A 19,186-nucleotide genomic window follows, 5' to 3' on the forward strand; every position below is an offset into this window, starting at 1 on the left:
GTGTTTTCCTGAGAAACTATCTTGAATATACCAACAGGTAAAATAACAACCACTGATAACGTCCTACGACTCTGTCTGTAATTCAGTAAATCCCCCTATTACTGTTATCCTTCTTTTACTCGATAAAATAATAATTAAAAAAAAGTAGCTGTTACAGTTTGTGTCTAGATATCCCCCCAAAGCCTCATGCCCTTTTAGATGGGGCTTTCTTGGAGGTATGTGAATCAAACTATGAGCTAAATAAATCTATCCTCCTTTAACTTTGGGTGTCAGATATTTTGTCTCAGCAAGGAGAGAAAAGTAACTAAGATAATGACCAATGAACCTGACAAACAACAGTACAAAACAGAATGGTGCATGCGCACACACCCACACAAACGGGAACACACAGAGAACTCAGGAATGTATATAGTAATACCTACAGGGCTAACATTAGACCCCAGACTAAGAAAGACAGGAGAGAGGTGTGAGGGGGCAAAATAGCATAGAAAGTTTTCTGACTGTGACAAAAAGCAGTCACAGGGCTAACAAATTCAATAAAGGCAAAGCAAGATTAAAAAAAAAAAATGTCAAAGCACTTTCAAATCAAATTTCCAAAAATCATTAATACAGTTTTTGTTTTGTTGCTTTTTTAAAATAGCTTGTAGGACTGGTCTTAAACTCACTATGTATTTGGCCTTGAACTTGAACTACTGCTGGACCTATCCTCCTGCCTCCACTTCCACAGAGATGGTATTACAGGAGTGCACTACCATACTGGCAATAAAAAATGATTTTTAAAAATAAGCCAAGGAAGGCAGGCAGGGTGGTATGTACATATCTGTAGTCCTAGAACTCTGGGTGTCTGACTCAGAAAATTGCAAATTTGAGGTCAGCCTGGGCAACTAGCAATTGAATACGACCTTACCTCAAAAAAAAAAAAAAATAAATAAAGTGCCAGGTGTGGTGGCACATGCCTACAATCTCAGCACTCAACAAGCAGAGGCAGGAGGATCTCCGTGAGTTGAGGTCAGCCTGGGCTACATACTGAGTTCAAGACCAGCCTGAACTGTACAGCAAGAGCTTGTCTCAAAAAATAAAAACTAAAGTGGGGCGAGTAGAATGCTATGGCATGACACACACAAAAAAAGCCGAAGAACACGAGACACATTAAATACAGAAAGGCCCCCAATTTGTTCTTTGAGCAAGCCAGCTTGCCTATGGACTTATAACACTGTATCTCAGCAAAAGAGTTTTCCAGCTGTAGCTGGAAACATTTAATGTTGTTTCAGAATTATTACTTATTGTTTATTTCAGAATAATTCTGATGTGGTAAGAGAATATATTTTGTAGTATTTCAAAACTGTTTTAGGTGTGTTGAGACTTGTGACTCAGCAAATGGTGTATGTCAACATTAAATGTCAAAACAACATTAAATGTCAGTTCTGACAACATTAAATGAAGAGTCTGACTGCACCAATTAAACTAGATAATTTAACTGAGGACAAACAATATTATCACAGTTCAAAGAGGATATTTCAAAATGATAACATCAATTAATCAAGAAGCACAGTAATCTTAAATATATAAAACCTAATTACAGAGTACTAATAATCCTGAAGCAAAAACTGACAGAAATGAAGACAGTCATATCCATAATTACACGGGAGACGGGGGTGGGGGGGTGAGGGGGTGTACCGGGAATTGAATTCAGGACCTCATGCTTGCCAGGCAGGCACTACATCACTGAACTATACCCCTGGCTCCTACATTTAGTTATACAACTCTCACCAACTGATATAACAAGTGGGAAGAAAATCAGAAAAGATACATAGAAGAACTGAGTATCACTAACAGCTCACGAAATGAATGATACCAAAATATGTATTTTTTCTAGTTCACACAGGAAAATTCACAGACACATACACCATTTGCTGAGTCATAATGCAAGTCTCAACACACCTAAAACAATTTTGAAATACTACAAAATATATTCTCTTACCACATCAGAATTATTCTGAAATAAATAACAAAATATTAATTCTGAAACAGTAAAACAATAATTCTGAATAAAAATTCTAAAAGAATAAAAAGCTATCTGGAAAGGTGAGTAACTGTCCTTAAAACTCATGATTCCAAAGCAAAAATCAAAACATTTCTGTGCCAGGTGTGGTGCCCATGCCTGTAATCCCAACACTCAGGAGGCTGAGGCAGGAGGATTGTTGTGAGTTCAAGACCAGCCTGGGTTACAAAGTGAGCTCAAGGCCAGCCTGAACTGCATAGCAAGACCATGTCTCAAAAAGACACCAAAGAAAAAAATAATAATAATTTCAAATACCCCGAGTGAATAAAAATGAAAACACAGGGCCGGGGATATAGTTCAGTGGCACAAGCACCTTCCTGGCAAGCACAAGGTCCTGCGTTCAATTCCCGGCATCAAAAAGAAAAAAAAAAAACACAATGGTATCAAAATTTGGGAATGCAACAAAAGCAGTACGTACTACATGCATCAGGACTGCACATTTAAATGATTAAAACAGGGACAAAGAAAAAAGGGCTTTGTGCCAGGAAGTTGGAACAGTAGGCCTTCTGGGTGGGGCAGGGAACTGAGACAGAGAAGGACACTGGAAGTCTCCTATTCTGGGACTTGATTCTCAACTGTGCATCTTTAAAACAAATTTCTATCACAAATGTACATTCACAATTTCCCAAAGCCAAGGAAACAGAGGCATGTGCAACCACCAATTGGTCTAGAAAGCCAGATTAGAGAGAAAGAAGATGGAGAAGGGGATTTGACTGTCATAAAAGCCATCCTATCCAACTTACCAACATACGATGCACTGAGAAGAAATGTGAGGACAGTTAACTGATGAGGGCCTGGGATATAGCTCAGCGGCGCAAGCACCTGCTTGCAAAGTATAAAGTTCTGGGTTTGACCCTCACTACCAAAAAAAAAAAAAAAGGACAGCTAACTGATGAAGAAGGAAGTGTGTCACATGAGGCAAGACACTAGCCAGAAGAAAAGCAGGAGCAAACCTCCCTGGAGCATCCCAAGGATAGCTTCCGACCTTAGAGCACACAAGAGGAATGTGGTCAAATGAGAACAGAAGTGGTAAATATGAAGGAATAGCTCAAGATCTACCAGACTGTACCAGCCACACCACCAAAGGCATGACTCATGAAAAAAATAACTGATAAGCTGACTTTATCAAAATTGAAAAACTCTCCAGGCATGGTGCTGCACATCTGTAATCCTAGCCCTCAGAAGGCTGAGGCAAGAGGATCACAAGTTCAAGGCCAGCCTGGGCTACACAGTGAGTTCAAGGCCAACCTGACTGCATGAACAAAACCCTGCCTCAAAAAGAACTGCAGGGGCTGGGGATTTAGCTCAGTGGCAAAGCACTTGCCTGGCAAGCGCAAGGTCGTGAGTTCAAATCCTGGTACCGGAAGAAAAGACAAAAAAACAAAAAAACAACAAAAAAAATTGGGGCTGGGGATTTAGCTCAGCGGCAAAGCGCCTGCCTGGCAAGCGCAAGGTCATGAGTTCAGTTCCCGGTACCGGACAAAAACCAAAAACCAAAAAAAAAAAAAAAAAAGAACTGCAAAAGATATTGTCAAGACAATAAGCCAGAGACTGACCAAGTTATCAGGAAATGACGTATCTACTAAAGAAAGGACTGTTATAGAAAATACACAAAGCACTTCTAAAACTCAATAAAAAATCATGAATTAAACTGAAGCAAAAGACCTAGACACCTCATTGAAGATACAGAGAACAAATATACTTATAAAAAAAATGCGTAATAGCATATGTTATTAGGGAACTGCAAATTAAAACAAAGATATTCAATTACGTATATGTATCTGAATGAGCAAAATCCAAAACTGACAACACTGAAGGCTTACAAGGACATATGAGGAGTGACAGGAACTTACTGCTTGAGGGAATGTAAAATGGTGCAGCCACTTTGGAAGAGGGGTAGAGGCTTGTAATAAAGTAAACATGCTCTACAACCATACAGGTCTTGCTCCTTGGTATTTAGGCAAATGAGTTACAACAGTCCACACAAAAACCTCCACATGGACATTTGTAACAGTTTTATTCATGTTTTCATTCTTGGAAGAATGTTTTTCATTCTTGGAAGAAACCAATATATTTCTTTAGTAGGTGAACAGATACATAAACTGTGCTTCATCTAGACGATGGAACATTATTCAGCACTAGAAAGAAATGAGCTAACAAGCCATGAAAAAACACAGATGACACAGAAGTTCCTATTAATAAAAGAGATGCCAATCTGAAAGGGCTGCATACTATGATTCCAACTATATGACAGTTCTGCAAAAGGCAAAACTACAGAGACATGGATCAGTAGTTGGCAGAAGCTAATAGGGAGGATGGTGAATAATGGGGGCTACTCTCTATGATACTTTAACGGTGGCTGGATGCTGACACATGTGTCCATATTCATAGGATATATACCACCAAGAGTGAAGCCTGACAGAAACCTACTGATAACGAAGTATCAGCTGTAACAAACGTAAGACTGTGTGCCACTTTGAACCTGAGGAGAAGGTAAAGCATAAAGGAAACAGGGATTCAGAAACTCTTTGCCCTTTCCACTCCACTTTGCTAAAAGTGCTCTTAAATCTTTTAAACTAGGTATAGTGGCACAGGCTTATACTCCCAACACCCTGGGAGGCTGAGTCAGAAGGAAAAGATTGGGCCCAGCCTGAGCAACTTGGTGAGACCCCCATCACAAAATAAATAAAAGGCCACAATTATACCTCAGCACAAAGGCTCTGGGTTCAATGCCCAGTATCCCCCCCACACACACACCACATAAGTCTATTTTAAAAATCCTTAAAGAAAATATAATGATTTATTCTATACATGCAAAATTACTTCAAGGTAAAGTTTTTAAAAATACTAGACTTACTCTTCTGTCAATGACACTGGATTAGAAAAAATACTATTTCAAAGAGATATTTTGAAAGGAGAGGCAGAACCCAGAATCCCACACCCACCTAATTACCAACTGAAGACACAGGCATTTCCCATACATATATGGGCAAAAACTTGTACCTCTTACACATCTTTCTTGTGTTACTGGAGGACACCCTTTAGGAAATATGAGAAACAGTAACAAACACACAGAAGCCCAGAAACCAGGTTAAGAGTCAACCTGGCAGTGCACAAGTTTTCGCACAACGTCTGTTACACAGGCAGAGAGACTCACACAGAGAGGACCAGGAGACCAAAGATTCAGAAACTGCTGTCTTCAAAACACTGACTCTATACAAAAGTATGGCAAGACAAATAACACAGATAATGAGTAATAAAATAAAACTCACATTAAAAGAGCCTGGAACAGTATAGAGGAAAAATGCCATTAACAGCACAAAAAGGAGGTCAAACAAGCCCTTTCAAGAGATATTTTGCATCACACACAGAATACCACAACACTTGTTTTGTTACCCACAAGACAGACAAAAGCCACATATTTTTGACATCTGCTAGAGGCACGACTGTGGAGAGAGGGAGTTCGTTCATATTGCTGATAGGAATGCAAAATAATGGCACAGGATCCATAGAGGGGAATATGGTAATGCTTACAAAATTATACATACTTTTTTTTTTACTGCATTCTACTTCTAGAAATTTCTCAGTGACTCACCAGCAAGAAACATGGACAAAGCTATTCATCAGAGCTACTATTTCTAACAGCAGAAAGAAGAAACAACCCAAACGTTCAGGAATAACAGATTGCAACGGCAAGCAGAAACACCGAAATGACACCCAGGATTTGGAGGCAGATTTATTTACGTTAACAGGCACTAATTGGGATCATTCCCTGAATATCAGGCCCTGATCTCTGACAATCTAGGGCTTAGATGGGATAAGCAAGCAGGAAGTACAGAGGTAGAATGGCTTATCAATTGGGGACTGGTTTACACGGTGTGCATCATAGTGACCAGCTATGCATCTCAATAACTAGCCATTTCTAAGAGACAGAGCAACCAGATCTGGAACAGGAACTGTCATTTGGGCAACGAACAAACTGATGGCTGGGGGAAGGCATTGGCTGCTACAGGATTACTGAATAAACTAACATGGTACCTCCAAACAATGGAGTGTTGCTAAATTATAAAAAAACAAGAGCAAGATCTCTATCTGCTGCTTAAGAGAGATCAGTAATACACACCCAAGTGTTTAAAAAGCAAGAGCAGGGGCTGGGGATTTAGCTCAGCGGTACAGCGCCTTCCTGGCAAGTATAAGGTCATGAGTTCGATTCCCAATACCGGAAGAAATAAATAAATAAATAAATAAAATAAAAACCAAGAGTATAATGCACATACATAGTAACTAGGCACTAGTATCCGTTTGTCAATGAAAGAGAGGTTATGTCACCCATCACAGGGTCACTCATTGTCACACTAATAGGACAAGATCTTTTCTAGGTAGCTTTACTATATGGTATCTATCTGTTGAAAGAATAGAACCATAATATAGAAAATAAACTATGACTTGAAAACAGTTAAGCTATACTGAACCATGAGGCACAAGAGAAACAAAAACCCCCACAGACCACTAACAGAGACTCACTCTGGCCTGTGTTCCAAATTAAGACCAACTGTCTGACCAGAACTTTGTATGGACTCCGACACTTCAATAAAACCCAGCATCTGAGCAGGATTAGAAATCCTAATCAAGCTCTTCCACAGCATACACGGTGACCCTATAACTTATTCCTCCCTGTGAGTGCCTTTCCTGCTTCTGAAATATCCAGGTTATTATTTGCTCAGCAAATGTACCAAGCCCAGCTTTGTACACCAATGGTCTCCAGGGTTCCAGTTTCAACAGAAGGCAACAAGTATGACTATACAATTTTAATGAAGAAATCAAAGTCAGTGAGGGGGCTGGGGATTTAGCTCAGCGGCAAAGAGCCTGCCTGGCAAGCGCAAGGTCGTGAGTTCGGTTCCTGGTACCGGAGAAAAACCAAAAAAAAAAAAAAAAACAAAGTCAGTGAGGCTGACCAGAGCCCAAAGGCCACTTCTTTCATACAGTGCCCCATCAGTCCCTGCCTCTGGTGCTGGGGATGAGACTCAGGGCCTCACACATGCTAGGCAAGCACTCTAACACTGAGCCACATTCCACCAACTTTTTAGCTTTGTGAGAGGATCACCTGAGATTTAAGAAAAATGAGCAAAGAAACCCATAAGCAGCAGAGCTAATTCCACAAAGACTTAAAATTGCAATTTATATCCTCAGAAATGTAAGCTACTTACATATATGAAATACACAAATATGAAATAAAAGGTAGAGACACTTCAAATGCTGACTGAAATTTAAAAAGCTGAAAAATAAATTTAATGAAGTCCCCTCAAAAAAGGTAAGATGATGAAATGAGGAATCAGAAAAAGGAAAAAAAGCAAAGAAATCAAGCCAGGGAGCCTCACATCCAAACAAGTATTACCGAGGAGAGAGAACAGATGATCAAACAGCAAAGCAAAATTCCACATCCCACGAAGTACAGCCAGACTGAAAACTAAAGCAATACATGAAATACACCTATATTAATACACGTTATTATACAGTTCCACAACACGAAGACAATTTTAAAATTTTCAGAAAAAGAAAGAAATCATTAGGCACCCAGAAACATATAAAAATGGCATCCAACTTCCCTAAATAGCAACAATGGAACCTCAAAGCCAAGGAACACAGCAATGTCTTGAAAATTGCAGTTGAAAAATACTTCCATTGTTCAACCCAGCTATTCCCCTTCTGGGTATTTTCCCAGAAGATCTGAAATCATATCACACAGATATATGTGCACCTTTGTTTATAGCACCACAATTTGTAACAGCTAAATCATGGAAGCAAGCCAAATGTCCACCCACTGAGGAATGGATAAAAAAGTTGTGGCATTTTTATACAATGGAATATTACTCAGCTATAAAGAAAGATAAACTCGAGGCTTTTATAGGTAAATGGTCACAACTAGAGACCATACTCATAAGTGAAATAAATCAGACCCACATGTGTAAACAACGTATTGTCACACTAGTGTAAGAATCTAAAAGAGTGAGTAAAATTAGGAGGTATGATACACATTGTGAAACAAAAGGAAACTGCTCAAAAGTAAAGAGCGACTAGGATGAGGGAAAAGAGAAAAGAAAGAAGAGGGAAATTATGTATATACAGGATAGCTAACATAGTTGTACTACTGACTTCTAGCTGTACTGAAAGGAACAGTTAATGATTAATTATTTGATCAATCTTACATGTCTATATTTGTTTTCCTGAGTAAGCACGTTGAAGAAATCAGTATGTAACACAATAACCGTTGTTAATTTCCTATCACCTTGTCTGAATTTCAGTATGGAAAACATACTGTTTTCGTATTTTTCTTATGTTATTTTGTAAATGTATTATGTTTGTTAATATGTTTTCACTCTTTTATTTTTAAAATTTTAAAAAAGGAAGAAAAAGAAAAATCCTTCCTAGACTCTTACCCAAGCAAAGATTTTAGCATGAGGGTAGAACAGACACAAGGTCAATGCAAACAGTTATATCTCTTATGTGTGTTTGTGAAAACCTGTTATTATGGACTGTTTCAAGCATACACAGAGCACAGAAATGAGTCAACATACATCTGACTTAACAATCTACTCATCTACTACCTATTCTAACTTCTTAAACAAGAATACGGGCCAGGGATATAGCTCAGTGACATAGCAACTGTCTGGCAAGCATGAGGTCCAGAGCTCGATTCCCCATACCAAAAAAGAAAAAAATGAACGTGCTTCCCCTAGATAAAAATACACACCAAGGAAATTACATGCAGGAAACAACCAAGGAAAACATCCAGGAAACAAGGAGAACCCAATGGAAGTATGAGGAAAAAGGATTCCTAGCATGGCAGTGTTGTATCAGGCCTACAGAGCAATCAACACAAACTAGAGAACAAAAGCAACACTAAAAACGTGAAGTAAGTTGGGTGTGGTGGCACAGGCCTATAATCCCAGCACTCAGGATGAAGAGACAGAAGGATCACTGTGAGTTTAAGGCCAGCCTGGGCTACATAATGAGTTCAAGCTCACCCTGGACTACATAATGAAACTCTGCCTCAAAAAATAAATACATTAAAAAAATATATAAAAACATGAAATAGATTATCACATTTGACTGTGCAAAAAATTAAAAGAAGTTTTACAGTTATTGGAGTGCTTAAAATTTCAAATTTCTAAGATATTTAAGCACATAAAACAAAAATCAATCAAGCTCCAGAAAAAAAACACTGCACCAAAAACAGTAACTACACTGCATTATTTGACTCAACAATGTTTTACAACTTTTTTTTTGGTCATTTTTAGGCAGGGTCTCATTATACAGTTCAGACTGGCCTTAAATTCACTTTATAGCCCAAACTGGCCTCGATCTTGCAGAAATCCTCCTCCCTCAGCCTACCTACTGCTGGGATTACAGGCATGTGCCACCACACTCAGCTTGTTTTACATTATTATAGTCAAAAATATTAGGAGGTTAGCAGAGAGGAGGATGCCATGTTAGAGCCTCAACAGAAGACAATACAAAATATCTAATATGGTAGATCAAGACAAACATGTACACTCTTTTTTCGAATTTCCAAAGTAAAAATCAGAATGAATATCCACTCTTTTTGTTTTAAATCTGTTAACACAACCTAACATCTCCAACTACACATTTTTATAATGATAAAAATTGAATCATGTTTTCTAAAAGAAAAAACTTAAAATATATAATGGCAAGAATATTTTTAAATCATGGGTATCAGATATATGTTATCTATTACTACCACTTCCTATATCTACCCATACATATATTTTAAAAAATGAGAAATAACTGCAATCTTTGGCAAACCACAACCTTTCGCAAATCTTTCCCTATTAACAACAGTGGAAAGTACACAACTTTGTCATATAACAATACTTGCTGAACTGGGGATGTAGTCCAGTGAGGCAGTGCTTACTCAAAGACCTGGGTTTAATCCCCAGCACAGCCCAAGAAAGAAAAAGTACTTATTACTCAATGTCTTTTGGCATATAAAAACTTTGACCTCAGCCACCAATCAAGTTCCAGTGTAATCATACAGATTAACCACAATTATTTTCAAAACAGGAATCCCCAGTTGGAAGTGATAAAGAGAATATAAAATTTTAATTTTCCAAGTTTGATTACTCACATGGTATCAAACATGGTGGCTGTGGTAGGCAGTGGAAGTTGCCTAACCGATCTATTTATCTATAAAAGTTTTAATACGTAACTATAAACCCTTTGACACACTTCAGCCTTCCAGAAAGCATCAAGTCCATGTTTCTTCCCTTGAACTTTGGTGGCCCTTAGAAATGGCCATAGGGAACTGAATGCTACAGCAGGGAGCCTATGTATGTTCCTTGTACTCTGGATGCCTTCGTGTAGTAAGTGTAGCTCCTCAAAGGCCTCTTCACGTAAGAAGACAGATGTCTAAGAAAGCCCAGCTGTTAAAGACCCCCAGGGCCCAGTCAGCACAGGACCTAGATATGCAAGTCTTTTGAGATAACCCTGCCCATGGGCACAGGTAAGCCACCATATCAACTCTGAAATGCCTACCTGGGCTTTCTGTTGCATGAGATCAATTAACCTTCTACTGAGTGAATTTTACTTATAAATGGACATACCCGCTACAGACACAAAAATTTAAAAACCAACAGAACACTGGTCTGTTAAAGAATGAAAAAAAAAAAAAATTTCATTACCAATATTGATGAAGATACTATATCAGCAATGTTCCTAAAACAGGGCATATCATTTAAACACTGACAAATATACTTTTGGTATTCCTCCCCACTTCCAGATACATAGCTCTTAGAACCCAGGAAATCTCTAAAGGTGGTATGTGGTGTCTTCTGTACATTAAGGAGATGAATGTGCCTAATAAAACCTTTTTGTGCCACTCAAAAACAAAAATAGGACAGCTGAGTCACCAGAAAAACCAAGGTAGAATTCAGGAGCTTAAAATTTCAACCTCACTTCAGGGCCTCTTGTACAAAGAACTCTACAATACTATAAAAATTTTCTAAATCACACAACAATAAAAACAAACATCAAAAACACTGCCAGCAAGATTCTCAGATTCACTTCTCAAAGAATCTTAACATTCTATCAGACATTTTTCAACGTTCAGATGCACATGTGAAAAAACTCAGACTTTACTATAATTCTCTTAGACAGGTATGTACAATTCTGTTGCTAAATTTACCAGATATCTATTACTTGTCAAGTTATACAGAAAAAAATTTAGTACAATCTTCCTGTTTCAAGAAATTAAAGCTGTTCTTTCAAATGTGTATGTACGTAACATGCTGGAAATCACAAAGCTTCAAGAACAGCATACAAACATGTGAAAGTATTCCTCAATTTTATACTTGTTTTAAAAAGTTTATTGTGATAGCTGAGTATGACTATGCACACTGTTAATTCCAGCTACTTGGGAGGCTAAGAGACAGAGGGATTCCAACTTCCAAGGGCAGCTGGGGCAACTTAGCAACACCCTGTTGCAAAAAGTAAAAAGGCTTAGGGATGTAACTCAGTGCAAAGATCCTGAGTTTGATCCTAGAAGGGGAAAAAAAAAAAAGTTTATTACATCAATGTGTGTACAGTGCCACACTACTTACCTGCATCAGCTCTGGACCGCTGGCCAGGTGACTTTCCGAATGGGGTCTTCATTCATCTGTATTTATGTGAGCAGCAGAGCTGCTGGACTAGGGTGAAAATTCAGTATGCTCCAATTTGACAATTTCCACAGAACATTAGTGTTCTTGTTAATCCACCATCCAAGTGTCTCTTTTACAAACTCAGCAAAACCATGTGGAAGCACATGCACTCTGTAAAACAGTGAAATAGTTCATTGCTAGAGCATCAAAATAACAAAATTCCCAGTACATCACCGAATAGAACTTAAACACAAGTATCAGCTAAAAAGCAGAAGGGGAAAAAAGAGGTGATGTGTCAAACCCTAAAGAAGTCTGGACATGGGGCATCACAATCTCCAATCTGAAGTTACACTATAAAGCTATCATGATAGGGCTGGGGATTTAGCTCAGCGGCAAAGCGCCTGCCTGGCAAGCGCAAGGTCGCGAGTTCGGTTCCTGGTACCGGAGAAAAACCAAAAAATAAAAAAAAATAAAAAAAGCTATCATGATAAAACCAGCATGGTAGTGGCAAAAAAAAAAAAAAAAAAACCACAGACCCAATAATCAATGGAAAAGAACAGAAGATGCAGGAACAACCCCCAAAGCATACTTAGCCACCTTATCTTTGATAAAGGCGCCAAACACCTGCACTGGAAGATAACCTCTTTAACAAATGGTGCTGGCTTTATACATGCACCACCATCAGAAGATTAAACCTTGACCCATATCTCTCACCACACACTAAACTGAAATGGAAATGTGGGGGCTGGGGATTTAGCTCAGCGGCAAAAGTGCCTGCCTGGCAAGCGCAAGGTCGTGAGTTCGGTTCCCGGTACGGGAGAAAAACCAAAAAAAAAGAAAATAAATAAAATAAAATAAAATGGACATGTATCAAAATCTAAATATAAACTGGGATATGGGAAAAGAGAAGGGAAAGGAGAAAGTTTGTATATATGTATATGCAGGATAGTTAACACGGGTGTTCTACTGTTCAGTATTTCCTTGCTGAAAGCAACTGTCAGTGAGGCATTGGTTGATTAGCTTTGTATGCCTGTATGTGTTTTCATGAGAAACTACATTGAAGATATCAATATGTAATACAATAAGCATTGTTAATTCCCTACCACTCTGTTTGTAACTCTGTAATGTCTGTACTGATCCTATGCTATTTTGTAAAATGTTGTCGGTCTGTTAGTATTTTCCTCCTTTTATTTCTAAAATTAAAAAAATAAAAAATAAAAAATAAACCAAAATCTAAATATAAAAACAGAAACACTAAACCTGCTGGAAGACACAGGGTAGGCAAGGACTTTATGAACAAAACCCCCATCACACAGGAACTATTACAAAGAACCAACAATTGGGATCACATCTTCTTAAAAAGCTGCACAGCAAAGCCAGGCGTGGTGGCACACACCTGTAATCCCAGCACTCGGGAGGCTGAGGCAGGAGGATCTTTGTGAGTTCAAGACCAGCCTGGGTTACAAAGTGAGCTCAAGGCCAGCCTCAACTACACAGCAAGACCCTGTCTCAAAAAGACCAAAAACCAAAACAAAAGTAAAAAGCTGCACAGCAAAAGAAACCAACAACAGTTAAGCAACAACCCCCAGAATGGAAAAAAAGTTTTTACCAGCTACTCCTCAAAGGACTAACATCTAGAATATTTAAAGAACTCAAAAAATCAGACCCCCAAATTTAAAGACCTAATCCAAAAATGAGCATCTGAAATGAATAGATACTTCTCAGATGAAGAAGTACAAGCAGCAAATAAATATATGAAAATATGCTCAACATCACTGGTCACTTGAGAAATGCAAATTAAAACACCAAAATTCCATCCCACTCCAGAGAGAATGGCTATCATCAAAAAATGAACCAGTAACAAATGCTGGCAAGGCTGTGAGGAAAAAGGAATACTTCTCCATTGCTGGTAGGAAGGTAAATGGTACAACTACTATGGAAATCAGTACAAAGATTTTGTAAAAACTAAAACTAGAGGTTCCATTTGACCTAGCTATTCCTAAGAGGGGTCCTAGGTATCTTCCTCAAAGAGTTAAAACCATCATATCACAGTGATACATGCATGCCAATGTTTACAGCAGCACAATTTGTAATAGCTAAATCTTGAAAACATCGTATATGCCCACCAAAAAATGAATGGATAAAGAAAATGTGGTCTTTATATAGAATGGAGTATTACTTTGTTATAAAGGATAAACTTGAGTCATTTGTAGGAAAATGGATGCAGCCCAAGACCATAATCTTAAGTGAAATAAATCAGACATACAAGTTTAAAGATCACATTGTTTCTCTTGTGTGAGGAACTAAAGGGGTACTAAATGAGCATAAAGGAGGACAGATATAGGGAAATTGGAAGAAAATGTTAAAATGGGAAGGGGGAGGGAAGAAGGAAAAAATAGAAGAGAAAAATGGAAACAAAGCTTGTGTAAATGGAAAGGGGAAGAAGGGCTGCAGAGAGGGGAGGTGAATGGAGAGAAACAGCATTAAGATACATTATGCACAGGTACAAATTCCCTATGATGACTATGATCAATATGTATGACAAATATATACAAATAAAAAATAAAGTGGGGAAAGAAAAAAAGCAGAAACCCAGGACCACTGTAAGTCCTAAATGTAAATACTCTTGAGATCAGTTGAAACACTTCTGCACTGTGTGCTAATGCATTCTGCTGCTAGAAATCAGAAAAGGGCACATGATAGGACTTCAGAAAAGGTTTAGTTAGACTGGCATGATCCATCTTCCTGGTGGGACACAAAGAACCAGAATATGGGTGGGCAGCAGGAGGTTCATGGTCACTGGAACAGAGCTGGGTAGAAGATGAGAAGCCAGCAGTCCTGAGCAGGAGAAATGATTATGCCCAACAACTCTGCTTATCTGTTCCTGCTTCCAAAAACTAGAGAAAAGGGTCTAATGACTCTGGAGGAACTTAAACTTCCTCATCCAAAAACATATTAAGTCATTTTATTGAAATAGCTTTACCATTCAAATCAAATTTGATTCCAGGAATTTGTAGTTCACACAGTGAAACATTTTCATATTCTCATAAAACATGAAAAAACTATCCTTCTCTGATGACATTTAGTTCTCCTAAATTAATATTTATAATTTATGTCCACTGTTCACAGGTTTAAAAACATGATAGATATGCTTAATTATCTAATTACTACAATATAACAAAATTATTAAAATAATCAAGAGGTTTCATAAAGAAGGTAGGAATAAGCTGAAGGTCAAAATTCTAAACCAGCAGGGTACCATGGCATGTGCCTGTGATCCCAGAAACTTGGGAGGCTGAGGTGGTAAGATCGCTTGGAGTTGGAGGCTAGCTAGGGCAACACATAGCAAAATTCCACCCACCAGCATAAAAAAAATTAACTACATAAACTTTCTTTATGATTCAAAGAACACAGATTAAAATTCAATGATTTTAGTGGGGTGTGGTGGCCACAGCTATAATCCCAGCACTCAGAGGCTGAGGCGAAAGGACTGCTGGTGTTTAAGGCCAGCCTGTGTTACAAGGTGAGCTCAAAGTCACCCTAAACTACACAATGAGACACTGTCTCAAAGGAAAAAAAAAAAAAATCAGTAATTTTATAATTAGTTCATCCAGCAACTATTCACTATGTGCTTACTTTTGGAAGTTCAAAGTGGAGGGTAGAAAATAAACAGGTAAGTAAACTAAATAGTACTGTCTAATGGCAATAAACTAACACTGAAAAAAGCCTGAGACCCATTCTGGGGCTAAGGTTCCCCTAGAAGGCTTAAGGGAGGTCTCCAGTGTGTCAGATGGGTTCACTAAGAACTATATTCACCCACCTCACCAGGCCTATGATGAAGACTATCCCCCCAGAAGCCTCACATCACTCATTTACCTTATTCAGCCGCAGAAACTGCGCTTCCCTCACTCAACTCTCTTCCCACCTTAAGCATATTCCCATCCCCATTCACAGCTCCCTCCCAAAGTTGAAGGCTTCCATTTCTCACTGCACAACCTTACCCAAGTTCTCCAATGCAGAATTTCCCCTTGGAAACCATGCCATATACTAGTTCTAACAGCTATACCTTTTTGACAGACTTTTAATCTTCTAGTCATCTGCACACACTTATTGAAGACATTGGTTTACTTCCTTTCCCAAGATTCCCATCAGCATTCTTGGCAACCCTAACATATGTACATTTGATCTTTTCAACACATATTCCTGGGCTGTTGGACATCTCTGCTTTAAACTACCTAGCATAGTTGAGCCACCTATTTTCTAGTACAGCCCAGACCTTTTAATCACCAATACATATCTCCAGAGTTTATTTCAAGCACATTTTGCTCAAAACCACCACCTCTATTTCAGATTTTTCTTTTCTTTTCTAAGACAAGGTCTTACTACATAGTTCAGACTGGTTCTGAACTCACTATATGTATCCCAGGCTGGCCTTTAACTTGGGGTGATCCTCCTGCCTCAGCCTCCCAAATGCTAGGATTACAGACCTGTACACTACCACACCCAGCTGTATTCTAGATTTCTTACATTAAACACTCTTGCTACATTAATTCTTCAATGCAGTTAATAAGAGAAGAATTTTGACAAGTCCTCAATTAAGTTACAGGCCAGTAGACGGAAGAGATAAGAGGAGTTTTACACTGGCAGCTTTAGGCTAAACCAATAAAAGGAAAAACCCTGCTCACTTTCCCTTGTATGCTGGAGACTAGCCGTTAGGGCAACTTTGCAATTTGCTTACAGGCCTAACCAACCCAAAAGCAACAAGCAGTTCTCCTTATCAATGCTCCTACTATCCCAGGACTTTTTCCACTTCATGTTGGCCAGCCCCTCAAATACCTTCGCTTCTTAGATCTGGCAGATGTTTTTTTCCAACTGCTATTTGGCTGTGATGCTGACAGCTGGGAGAATTTGCCCCAGAACCACCTCTTTATTTGCGGCCAACATCTCTGAGAGCTTAACAAACATATTTATTTCAGAGATCTCTTGGTTTCTAAATTCAGACTAGCACAATCTATGGCTTTCCCATTTTTTCATTATCCCACTGTCTCTAACTGCCCTAGACTAGGGATGGTCCATCACAATCACATTATTCCCTCCTGTGCTCAACTTTCCCCGTGGTTCTCAGTTATGGTCCTATGCAAAGCCCTGACCCAGCTCCCTTTCTTCTATGCTTACAGCTAAAGCACTCAACATGGATCAGAAATGCAGAAAATTTCATTCCAAATTCATCATCTTGAATTTTAAGTGTACATTCAGCAATGCTACCCATATCCCCCCATCAGACAGGTTCACTTAGAAAACAAATCTACTTACCAACTTACCAAAGTTACCATGTGATGGGTGCTCTTTGCTCCTGTAAAAACAGATGAACTGTCCTGAGCTATTAAGTCCAACCATGTCACTTGCACAGTCATCAGCATTCAATGATTTAAGTTACTCCCAAACTTAAAAAGAAACACACAACCCCTAGCTCTTTGCTCTTTACAAAACTACTCCAAATATTACAGAAATTTAAAATCTATACAAATATTAACTTATCCTAGGAAACTTATTCTATAAGGAAGTTTTAGTTTACTAATGTTCTAAAGTGCATTCTTCTTGCTAGCAGGTTTTAGCTCATCTCTGCAATATTTTCTATTGCTTTCCACTTCATTAAAAGGTTCAAGTTGAACTTGCTGACAAACTTTTTTTTATAAATTATGTTTACTGGTACATTTTAGGTATACATAATGATCACGTTCAACTTAGGGAATTTGTACCTGTACAGGACACAACTTGATTCCTTTTTTTTCCCATTCCCCTAACCTCTCCCTTCAACTCCTCTTTCCCTCCTTATTTACAAATACTTTGTTTCCATTTTTCCTTTTCTCATTTTTTTTCCTTTCCTTTCCTTCCTTTCCCCCTTCCCCCATCCCTAAGTTCCCCTTCCCATTTGAACATTTTCTTCCTCACACCAGAGAAACAATGTGGTGTTTATTTAGGTGTGTCCAGTTTATTTCACTTAAGAATGTCTTCAAGGTGCATCCATTTTTGCTAACAAACTTAAAAGACAGTAGTTAAAGGAAAAGTTGCTGCAGGAGAAGGAAATACAGTAATTTTGGGGTAGGGGGAGTTTTGAGAGAGGGTCTCACTGTGTAGTTTAGACTGGCCTCACTTGTAGCAATCCTGCCTTAGCCTCCCAGATGCTGTGATTACAGGCCCGCACTACCATACCTCTTTAACTTGTTCTATTAAGTAGTTAATAGAACAGTAAATAAGAATAACAAGGAAAATGTTAAAAAGATTTTAAATGCTAATAGCAAAATTTCACTGTTTCGAGAATTGATACAAGTTTTTTTCAACTGTTATGAGAAACGTCAAGTAGAACTTAGTTACAAGGCCATAAGAAAGAGAGACCTGGGACTGGGGTGTGTGTATCTCAGTGGCAGAGAGGTACTTAGCATATTAAGTCCTGGATTCAAAAGACAGAGAGAATGCTGGGGAAGGGAGAGACACGACTGACCTATGTTCAGAATGACCCTTCAGTACAGGGAGATAAACAACTCTGCACCCTGAACAGTGAATCAACTGCACTTTATCCAGTTCTTGATGTGACACAAAGTACCTTATCATTTACAGAATATTGTCAGAAATATTTTACTTAAACCTAGTCAAGAAAGACCTAAGTGGAGGTTGGAGCTCTTTTTTCATGGCACCTGGAGGACAATCCACAGCTTCAAGATAAAGCTGAACATCTCCTTCCGAGCAACTGGCTGCCAGAAACTCATTGAAGTGTACAATGCATACAAACTCTGCACTTTCTATAAGAAGCGTATGGCCACAGAAGATGAATAACTGAAGGGTTATATGGTCTCAAACAGTGGTGGGAATCACAAGGCTTCCCCATGAAGCAGGGTGTCCTGACCTGTGGCCAAGCGTGCCTGTTGCTGAGTAAGGGGCATTCCATTATAGACCAAGGAGAACCGGGGAAAGCACACATCTGTTCAGGCTTGCACTGAAGATAGCAATCTGAGGGTTGTCCACTCTGTTATTGTTTAAAAAAAAAACCAAGAAAGGAGAGAAGGATATTCCTGGATTGGCTGACACTGCTCTTCCTCACCACCTTGGGCCCAAAAGAGTTAGCAAAATCTACAAACTTTTCAATCTCTCTAAAGAGGAGATATACCAATGTGCTGTCAAAAAGCCCTTAAACAAAGAAGGTAACCCAGGGCCAAAGCACCAAAGGTTTATCACATTCCTATAACACAAACACTGCCATATTGCTCTGAAGAAACAGGGTACTAAAAAAAATCAAAAGAATGCTTAAGTAACAAATAAGATCTGACTTAAAAAATAAAATAAAATAAAATAAAGCCAGGCGTGGTGGCAAACACCTGTAATCCCAGCACTCAGGAGGCTGAGGCAGGAGGATCATTTCGAGTTCAAGACCAGCCTGGGCTACAAAGTGAGCTCAAGGCCAGCCTGAACT

General features: G+C 38.7%; 1 protein-coding gene and 1 pseudogene across 2 annotated transcripts in view; one reads left to right on the top strand and one right to left on the bottom strand.

Annotated features, from left to right (window-relative positions):
- The window catches only part of Spin1 (spindlin 1), a gene marked incomplete at its 5' end in the record, with an annotated part of 47,954 nt that extends 30,883 nt beyond the window's left edge, over positions 1-17,071 (bottom strand). Inside the window, 2 exon segments of one of the 2 annotated variants that reach the window (XM_013506879.1) lie at positions 11,680-11,766; positions 17,040-17,071. In XM_013506879.1, coding sequence (XP_013362333.1) covers positions 11,680-11,731 — 52 coding nt within the window. 2 annotated transcript variants of the gene reach the window in all.
- Positions 17,072-18,191: 1,120 nt separating this feature from the next.
- Positions 18,192-19,024, top strand: LOC102008343 (annotated as a pseudogene).
- Positions 19,025-19,186: the final 162 nt, after the last annotated feature.

This window comes from Chinchilla lanigera, unplaced genomic scaffold (assembly GCF_000276665.1).
Source record: "Chinchilla lanigera isolate Chin_1 unplaced genomic scaffold, ChiLan1.0 scaffold00114, whole genome shotgun sequence".
Lineage (NCBI taxonomy): Eukaryota > Metazoa > Chordata > Mammalia > Rodentia > Chinchillidae > Chinchilla > Chinchilla lanigera.